General features: G+C 29.7%; 2 protein-coding genes across 4 annotated transcripts; both read right to left on the reverse strand.

The window, feature by feature from the left end:
• Positions 1-227: 227 nt before the first annotated feature.
• LOC113372221 (calcium load-activated calcium channel-like) lies at positions 228-3,854 on the reverse strand. The gene is made up of 4 exons (XM_026612545.1): positions 3,712-3,854; positions 3,530-3,607; positions 3,226-3,400; positions 228-486 (listed from the first exon to the last, which is right to left on the reverse strand). The coding sequence occupies exons 1-4, from the start codon at positions 3,770-3,772 to the stop codon at positions 249-251; spliced, it is 552 nt and encodes a 183-aa protein (XP_026468330.1). The 5' UTR covers positions 3,773-3,854; the 3' UTR covers positions 228-248.
• Positions 3,855-4,698: 844 nt separating this feature from the next.
• Positions 4,699-9,031, reverse strand: LOC113372210 (coiled-coil and C2 domain-containing protein 1-like). Of its 3 annotated transcripts, none has more exons than XM_026612529.1 (13): positions 8,897-9,031; positions 8,345-8,567; positions 7,804-8,217; positions 6,940-7,227; positions 6,624-6,829; positions 6,456-6,545; positions 6,208-6,390; positions 5,945-6,147; positions 5,662-5,877; positions 5,419-5,596; positions 5,208-5,359; positions 4,950-5,040; positions 4,699-4,883 (listed from the first exon to the last, which is right to left on the reverse strand). In XM_026612529.1, exons 1-13 carry the CDS (start codon positions 8,951-8,953, stop codon positions 4,764-4,766), a joined length of 2,421 nt encoding a protein of 806 aa, XP_026468314.1. In that variant the 5' UTR covers positions 8,954-9,031; the 3' UTR covers positions 4,699-4,763. The 3 variants fall into 3 exon arrangements, with proteins under 3 accessions (XP_026468314.1, XP_026468313.1, XP_026468315.1); XM_026612528.1 differs by having other exon boundaries at positions 4,950-5,064; XM_026612530.1 differs by lacking the exon at positions 8,897-9,031 and adding an exon at positions 8,702-8,819 and having other exon boundaries at positions 4,950-5,064.
• Positions 9,032-9,493: the final 462 nt, after the last annotated feature.

Below are 9,493 nucleotides of genomic sequence, written 5' to 3' on the forward strand. Positions count from 1 at the left end.
CCAGCTCTCATATTACAATAAATTCTTGTTAAATAGAAAATGATGTTTTTTTTTTTAATTCATCTATAAAGTCTAATTTTTTATAGATTAGTTATACTGTAAAATAAACCTTTGTCAAGTTGTGAATGACCATATAAACATTTTGATACATATATTTGTACATTGTTAAATACAGTCACTTTAAAAGGCTTACAAATCCTTAAATAAATTACACTAATACATAATTATAACAATTAGTATTGTCTAGTTTATTTAAATTGGCCGGGAGTAGTACCGAACAAGCCTCCACTTTGTTTACTTGCAGCTCTGGAAGGAGCAAATCCTAACATTTTTTGAATATTCTGTCTTATAGACATTGTGCAAAGAATATAGAGGAATATGAAAGAGCACTCGGTATAATCATCACCAGGTAAATTTCTATGACTGAGCCCTTGAATCCATGATATAGGAACAAATGGCAAATGGGCCACAACTCTCCCATCAAATCTGGAAAATTATAAATACTTTCATACTTCATTACTTTCATTTGCACAATCTATATCTTTTACTAGATATTATAGAAACAGTAGTAAGAAATAAAAGAAATATATATATATATATATATATATATATATATATATATATATACATAGCTGGGCACCGTTAATCAAATAGTTAACTTCGTTAATCGTTAATCCGCTACAAAAAAAGTTAGCTTCGTTAAACGTTAAAGCGTTACATTTCTGAAGAATTAACGCAAGTTAACGTTAATCGTTAATCCGTTAATATATGTAAAATTACATTTTCATATCATTGCGTTAGTGAACTTAAAAAACTTATTGGTTTAGGTTCTGGAAGTTAACAGGTTACGAATAAAACAAAATACTTGTATAATTCAAATGTGTAATTTAACCCCTCGCGCGTTTTATGCACACTTCCGTGTGTATAAGGAAAATAGCGCGACGCGCTTTATGCACACACCGTGATAATAACGCTATTGGTCAACTTTTCGTTTTTATGATTGCATATTGTTTTCACAAGAATTTTTAACTTCCCAAAGGAGAAGTTTATGTTTTCATCAAAAATCCGATTCGCTAATTTTATGTTTTCTCGACGTTTCAAGCTATTCTGAATCGAATGAGACCAAATTTGGAAAAAGTATGTGTGTGTGCGTGTATGTGAACAGATTTTTTGCCGTAAATCGACGTTCTCTCAAAACCGGTTCGACCGATTTCAAAAATTTAAAAGTCAATCGATGTATCTCGATGAGAATTATCGTTTGTCGGTTTTGTGCGACGATCTGCCGAGCAGTTTCTTTGCAAACAGCAGAAAAGTGAAAAAAATTTCGTCCACGTTTTAGCCCGCAATTCTGAATCGATTCTGAAAATTCAAAAACCGTTCGAAAGATATTGGTTGAGAATCGTGCTGATTAGTCTTTGGTAAAGATGGGCCGGGCCGTTTTCTTGTAATTAAGTTTAAAAAAAAATACGATAATTTTTATGATTTTATTTTGACGGTAGATATCATAGTCTTCTAGATCATACTGAAATATTACTGCCCTACGACAACTCGTTTAGCTTTAAATATTCGTCAAAGTTTACAAAAATTGGTATCGTTTTTTTGGCATTTGTCAAAATTAGACCTTTCGTTGACGTTTGCTCAAAAATGCCTGAACCGTTTTTAGAAATTTAACAGCCATTCGATGTATCTCAATGAGCACCATATTTTGTCAGTTTTGTGAGACGATCTGCCGAGCCGTTTCTTTGTAATTTAAAAAAGAGTTTTAAACTTTTCGTCCACATTTATTCTCATTCTACCGAATCGATTTTAAGAAATAAAAAACTGTTCGCAAGATATTAGTTGGGAATAATACTGATTAGTTTTAGGTGAAAATCTACCTAACCGTTTCGTTGTATTTAACTGTTGAAAAAAAAATTTAAGCCGATTGTTATGAAACTTTCTTTGGCGATGTATATCATGGCCTTATAGAACTTACTAAAATATTACGGTCTTACGACAAGTAGTTTAATTTTACAAAATCATCAAAATTTGAGAAAACGAGTAGTTTTGTTGACGTTTGTTAAAATTAAAATTAGATGATTTACTTTGTATAACGATAGATTATTTGGTCTTAATGAACGTACTAAACCATTAACGTCCTACGAAAACTGGTTTAATTATAAAAATTATTGATTAGTGAAAATTTGCTTTTAGAAAATACTCCGAGTTAACTTGTTCATTCGTTTTCAATTATGTGTAATAAATCCTCTCGGAATACTTCTAATCACTCATAAATTAATTTGTTTATTAAGTCGATTATTTACACATATCGAGAAGTTCATGTAACTTGCCTCAAGGCTAAATACTAATACCAACTAATTTTCTAAATAAAGGAAAAGAGTTTTTTTTTGCGAAAAATAGGAAACGCGCGACGGGTTAAGCGTCGGGCATAAGGTGCATATTCTTCCCCTTCATGAACATTAACATGTTGAAGTTCTCGTCTGAAAGCGAGGCTCGTTTTAGTGTCAAAATGTCTTTACCCGTGGAAAACAAACGTTCAACTGCAGCGCTTGAGGGTATAGCAATATTGTATTTAATAAATAGATTTATGAATATCTGTTCGCCGAGGAATGCACCATCGTTGAACGAGTCTTTTGATTTTATATCCAGCCACATTCTAACGAGACTTTGCGCTATATTCTCTAAAGAGTTGGAGTTCTTTGGTTTTTCTATAGACTGAGTGACAGAATTGAAAAAGTTTTCCGTCTCGTCATCATCGTTGTTACTCGCATTGCTCCCTCCGCCACTTAAACTATCTCTGTCCTTCGAATTTTCCGCTGCTTCTTGCCGTAAGGCATCTTCTACCTTTCTTCCATGCGTTTTCTTACTGTATCCACTCTACTGCTGTCATACGTTTTCAGCCATATCAACCGGAACTTTGGGTGAAATGCCGCGGCATTCAGGAGTGGTCCAAATCTTGGGGTGCCGTGCAGTAAATACTCGTAGTAGGCATTGGATTAACGATTAACGGACTTCTGGCATTTTAACGGAAGTTAACGTGTCCGTTAACATTTTTAAAAGTTAACTTAAAAGTTAATCCGTTAATCAAAATGTTAACTTCGTTAATTAACGATCAACGGATTAACGAGTTAATGCCCAGCTATGTATATATATATATATATATATATAATATATAAAAGTTCTGTCCTTATCATTCGTAAGAAATAAATATATATAACAACTTACATGCTATTGAACATGCTTAACAGCGCTGTGAATGCAAATCCAATTGCAAACATTGATTTCATTTTCACAAGAGATAAGTCACGGTTATTATTTTTTAGCCTTTCTTCATCACGTTCAATTTTTTTCTTATGTTGCTTATCTAAAGAGTCGCCGTGAGCTTCCTTCCTTCGTTCCACTAAAATAAAAAATAATAATCAATTTTTTATTTGTTCCAATAGAAAATATCAAAGGTAATGTTAAGATTTTTTCTGCTAATAAATTTCAATGTATGGTAAGTTACATATACAGTAAATTACATACTTACATCGTTTACTTTGTTTTTCTACTTCAGTTTTCAGTTTTTGGTATTTTTCTGTTCTGTATACCATGAGCCATGTCAGACCTGAAATTAATTCCATTTAATTACTAGTAGAGGCTGCTTATTAAGTAAACTTAAATTCTTAAGAATATTGTATATGAAATTATATAAATTATGGGCTTTCACACCTTCTCCCAATAGAGCTGTGCAAATGGAAATGAACACTATCAGTAAAGTATCACCCCACATTTTAATAAATAATTTAATTTAGAAGTTTTAAAGCTATTTACATTTGTTCGTACAAATTTATTGTGACATTTGACATGTCATTTTTAGGTTATAAGGCAAATAGGAAATGAGATCATTAAAAGAAACAGGGGTACACAACCTTTTTTTTTAGACGAACGGTATGAGAAGAAACCTTTGTGTTATTTTATATTATATTTTCTTTTCTATTATAATAATTCCATTATTTTATATTCTGTTGATATCTTTGAATATTTCATAAAAATAAAACGACAAAAACTTTGTTTAAAAATTCGTGGATAGATATTATCTAAAGATTAAATTAGCATTTGTTGCTATAAAGACCCCTATAAATGTGTTTGTAATCTATAAACCTTGAATTTTTTCTAATCATTACTATTAATTTAAGCCCAACCTTGCACTACATATTTCTCTATTTACTCAAAAATGCAGAATTTAAAGGATTAGTTATCTAATTAAAAATATAATTTAATTTAATTTATAATAAAAAAATATATTTTTATATTTTATAACTCTATTTACTCATTTAGAAATTTAGAAAGCAGAGTGTATCAAACATTATTATATAGTATATATGAATAATTTAAAAATCTCTTTAATTCAGCAAGGTAAAAGATTCTTAATTGACTATTCCTAATAATCTAATTATCATTCTTAATATATAAATTTGTATGAACTCCCTCATAAACAATGAAAACTTTCTATAAATTATACATTATATATTATTTCAATAAATATGAACAATTTTTGTAATTCTTAATATTACCAACACAGTTAAACTGTTTGCCCTTTTCATAATATTATACAAGTTATCTTATGATATACATTCCAAAGCAAAAATGATAAATCACAAATTAATTTATTCTAATAAAATATAAGGCAAAATCCAATCACAAATTTAAAAATATGAATTCATTAGAAGACACATATCCTTTATATAAAATATAGTTTCATAAAAAGCTGAGTATATAAATTAATGATCAATAATTAACCATTTTTCAGTAAGCTTTTCTACTTGTTTTGTAAGCATGGGGTTGCGTACTCGAAGTTTTACTTCCAATTTGCCTCCAGTTGACTTTCTACCATCAAAAACCTAAACAGAATATAATAATAATTATAATAATACATTAATTATTTTTGGGTGTTTATTATTACTCACTTGAAATGAATCATGAAGCACACATTTAGTCTCTAACGGTTGTAATTTAACATTGACAGTCCCAATTACTGCATCGCTTCTGAAGAAACCACTGAAACAACACCAGCAACTAGACCTAATTTTTAAATATAGTAAGAGCAACTTGATTCAAGCAAATTGGAAGAATAAAGTGCAAAGAATAACCGAACTGTGGTCAATAAAAATAAATTCAAAGTTGAGTATTTATTCCAATTTACTTAAATTGCAACAACAACTTACCGTTTTGCATAAATATCTAATTTAAGATTATGCCTTTTAAAAACCCTTAAACAATGCCTGCTGGTTCTTTGCATGGGTATTGAATAAGTTGCACCATAATCAGGATTATTTGTATCCTTCACTAGAGGTGTATATTCAACAAATGGATTATCCTAAAATTGAAACAATTAAATATAAATAAATTAAAATAAAAATAATAAATATATCTCACCTGTGGAAATGGGAATTCTATTTTAACATAAGTGTCCACTTCTTTAGGATTTGGAACCGTATAATTATAACCTTTGACGATTGTAACTTCAAGATCATTATCACCCAGTTCTGTGCAGCACTGGACTACATTAAAACTTTTTGTTTCATAATGAAATTGTGGAGCTGGTAAATTTTTTCTGCATTTAAATTAATTGTTAGAACAATATATAAATATTAATTGATAAATACATCTGTTAACAACCTTTGAGATAACCTAATTACATCTAAATCTTTTGTAACAGATAATGCCAGTTGTTCAAATCTATTTGTACCAGCAACGTCTCCCATAGCTTTATGATGATCTCTAGTACTGAGACATAATTTTAATTGTCTTGATAATTGTTCCTCTAATCGAGCCAATATATCTGAACCATCATTTTCTCCTTCTGTGCAATCGTTTTCATTAACAAATGCAAAGCTAAAATATGATGAAATAAAGTATTATTTGTGCAAAAAAATATGTAAATAAATCATCATTAAGATACCTATCTTCCAACTGACTTCTTGCTGAATTTGGTATTGGTAATGTTTTCATATCAACTGGTAATCCCCCCAGGGCTGCTTGGATCAAAGGATCAAATCCTTTGGCTGTTCTTAATAATTCTTTTGCTTGCGCTATTTCACCTTTTTGCTTGGCAGCAAGTGCTGCTTGTTTAAACTCTTTTTGCCTCGCAATTAAAAGTTGAGCCTTTAAAAAGACAATATTTTAATTCCATCATATATTGATGGTGAAGATTATTTATTATACCTGTTTTTCAGTATGTGAAGTTGTAGTTTGATTTCCGCTTTTCCTTGCTGGAGGTTTAGGAGAGATTTTTGGCTTGGTTTCTTCTTCTTGGCTTTCACTTGTACTTGGAACTGGTGGTGCAGGTTTAGGCTCCGGTCTAGGAGAAATAGAAGATGCTGGAGCGCTTGGAGCGGTTGCACCACCCTAATTAAAAAAATTAAATTCATACATTGTTTTCTTTTTAATTTAGTATTGTGCAATCAACTTACTGTTGGATTAATTGGTATGGGAGCATAACCGGGTGGTGTTGGCAATTCATCAACAGGTATTGGTTTACCAGCCTTGTGTAGTTTTATAGCCTAATAAATATTTTTTATAAAAACTTGATTAAACTCCATACACATACATATGTATTATATAAAATAAATGTTACATACTTGTTCAAATTGCTTTACAATTCTTCCCATACGTCTTGCCTTACTAGAATTGTTATCTTGCGTTGCAGCATTCATTTGAGCTTTGTATACTTCTAGTCGCTGTTCTAAAGCTTCTAATACTGATGAAGCTTTTATAAGCACTTCTTCTACTTCAGGTTCTTCTTCAGCAGGTGATGGCTCTTGAGAAGCTATCGGGACTGGGCTAACTTAAATAGAAAATGTACACACAATAAATTACACAAAAAAATTGTATACCAAAATGAAGATATATTTTTAGCCATCAGTATATTTATGTTTAAATTATCATTACACTTACTTGGATCTGCAGATTTTTGTGTAAGATTGTCCTCCTTTGGAGGAGACGGTACATCAGAACCTGGTGGTCCAGGCATATTTCTCAGATCAACAACTTCTCCGTTCGTCAAAGCATTTATGACCAAATCAAATTGTTTCACAATTTTTATGTATTTAAAAGCTGTCTGTGAATCACCACTTCTCTTAGCTTCCAATGCAGCCATTTTATATTCATTCTTTCTTGTGGTCAATAATTCAATTTTTGGATCTGTTTCTGGTTCTACTTTGGTAGGTTCTGTTGGAGATAACTCTAAAAATATGAAAAATCAAACTTTGATCAGGACTTATAACATATAACAATATAGAGTATTAATTAATTTTTGTTTATGTAATGAAAGTAAATTGAATAACAACAATTTTTTATATTGCATATCTATATTTGTTAAATATTAAGCCATATAATTGACAATACTAATTATTACAAAATTATCAATTAAAAATCTTTAATACATGTATAAAAGCAAATGCATAATACTCATATTTAAAATAGAAATCATTCATTTCCAAAATATACTATTTATCATTATTTTATAAAAAAATCATAAATTGATATAAAAATAAATTACATATATTAGAAAATTATTTAACAATATATATATTTTAAAATTTTAACTCTAATAAAAAATTTAGGGTATGGAAAAATATATTTGGTAATTCCGATTTGCAATCATTTGAAGCAAAATATGTTAGCCTTTCTTTTTTCAAGTCATGTTAAATTAATCAGTCAAGCGTGCATATAAGATTTTTACAATCTTAACTAAATATTCTACTTTAAGGCAATTTTCTTGTAATAAATCTTTCATCCAAAATTTTTACTCGGTCTCACCATTAGTTGCAGGAGTTTCTTCAGGCGCAGGAGGTTCTTCAGTTGCTGGAGGTTCTTCCTGAGGAGCAGCATTTTCTGCTGGAGCTGGTTTTTCAGGCCTGGCGCCTGTACTTACTTCAGGTGGAATGTCCTCAGGGTTAATACTTTTTCCAGCACGGGCTTGTTTTAAAAGGTCGTTTATAGTTTTATTGCCACGATTAAAACGTCTGGCTCTGCTGGTTTCATTTGCACCCTTAGCTATGGCTTCAGCTTTTTTATACATTTCCAAACGCGCTTCAAGAAGACTAACCATAGCTGTACTTGGATCTGAAGTGGGTATTATAGGAGTAGTATTTTCTGGTTCTTCTTGTACACCTTCATCTTCTCCAGTGATCTTTGATAATTCATTCAACAATGCAGGGTCATCATCATCACCTGTAGAATTAATAAAACTTGATAAAATGAAATTAATGAAAATTTGACCAAAAAACAATACTATGTATATTGATGATATTAATGTATATTATTTGAATACGAGATACTATATATTAATGAGTTATACCTGACAATTCTTCATCAGAGCCAATATCTTTCATACTTTCTGCAATCATTGCATCAAGATCAACAGCCATAGGATCTGGTTTTGGTTTTGGTTTACGTTTTGGCTTTGGATTTGAGCCAGCTGTTATTGCAGCTAACTCTGCTTCAAGATCATCATCATTTTCATCATCATCACTTCCTGCGTCATCGTCCAAATTAGGATCTGGTATATCAAAAAGTCCATACTAAAATATAAAAAAATTCAATAAAGAATAGAATGAAATATATAGACATAGTGTTACAAAAAAATGATTGATATACGTTCACAGAAACTTAATATAAAAAAATTTATGGCATAAAACGAAATTTGAAGGTTTACTTGTTTAAATTCCATTGGATATCTTGGTATATCGTCGTACTTGTATTAAAATTTATTCTTTGAAAAGATTGGCTATTACGCAGCATCATTTTAAATGAATTAATTGGTTTTAATAGGCTAATTGTCTTATAGCTTACATTAAACTGTTGTTAAGAATAAAATAGCTTTTGCTTTTTGTCTATTTTTAAAACTTACTTGTGCCAAACCTTTTCCATTTCTCCGTTTAGGAGTTTCTTTTTTTCTTCCAAACATTTATAAAACAATCTTTAAAATATTTATTATCTTAAGACAAATAAAGAGCAAAAATGTCAAAATTTTGACAGTTCTAAGCACATTACTCATCAGCAGGGTGCCAACTGAAAAAAATGAAACTCAAGAATAAACCGTTACTTTTAAAATATGAAGCAGGGCACGAAATGCAGTAACAAATCGAATTTTAAAATTATATTTTCTAATTTGTTCTAATTAACCAATGTTATAGTAGATAATTCATTTCAAATTTATATTGAACATACAACTTCTTAAATACAAAGTTTAAATACAAACTTATTCTGTTCAAAATTCAAACTTATTTTATTCAAAGTTTGTGAGAAAATAACATGTTAAATATTTATATATCTACTTAATATTTATTTATTCTATTTATTTATCTACTTGATATTTATTAGGTTTTAGCTAATACACATTCAAATTTATTAATAAAAAATATATAATATAATATAAATATAATAATGTAGCAGTTCAAACACAATTAATCATTATTAAATTAAATTAATTTAATTTTTATTATTT

This window comes from Ctenocephalides felis, unplaced genomic scaffold (assembly GCF_003426905.1).
Source record: "Ctenocephalides felis isolate EL2017-DRISC unplaced genomic scaffold, ASM342690v1 CF-g0.4_SCAFFOLD_01604, whole genome shotgun sequence".
NCBI classification, from domain to species: Eukaryota; Metazoa; Arthropoda; class Insecta; order Siphonaptera; family Pulicidae; genus Ctenocephalides; species Ctenocephalides felis.

What these genes read in the sequence shown, in the direction of transcription:
- LOC113372221 (XM_026612545.1), bottom strand. Translation starts at nt 3,772, where the DNA reads ATGTGGGGTGATACTTTACTGATAGTGTTCATTTCCATTTGCACAGCT. An exon ending in CACAGCTCTATTGGGAGAAG is followed by an intron (nt 3,608 to 3,711) that starts GTGTGAAAGCCC and finishes AATTAATTTCAG; the next exon opens with GTCTGACATGGCTCATGGTA. An exon ending in TTAAGCATGTTCAATAGCAT is followed by an intron (nt 487 to 3,225) that starts GTAAGTTGTTAT and finishes ATAATTTTCCAG; the next exon opens with ATTTGATGGGAGAGTTGTGG.
- LOC113372210 (XM_026612528.1), bottom strand. Translation starts at nt 8,953, where the DNA reads ATGTTTGGAAGAAAAAAAGAAACTCCTAAACGGAGAAATGGAAAAGGT. An exon ending in ATGGAAAAGGTTTGGCACAA is followed by an intron (nt 8,568 to 8,896) that starts GTAAGTTTTAAA and finishes TTTATATTTTAG; the next exon opens with TATGGACTTTTTGATATACC. An exon ending in TTGTAAAGCAATTTGAACAA is followed by an intron (nt 6,546 to 6,623) that starts GTATGTAACATT and finishes AATATTTATTAG; the next exon opens with GCTATAAAACTACACAAGGC.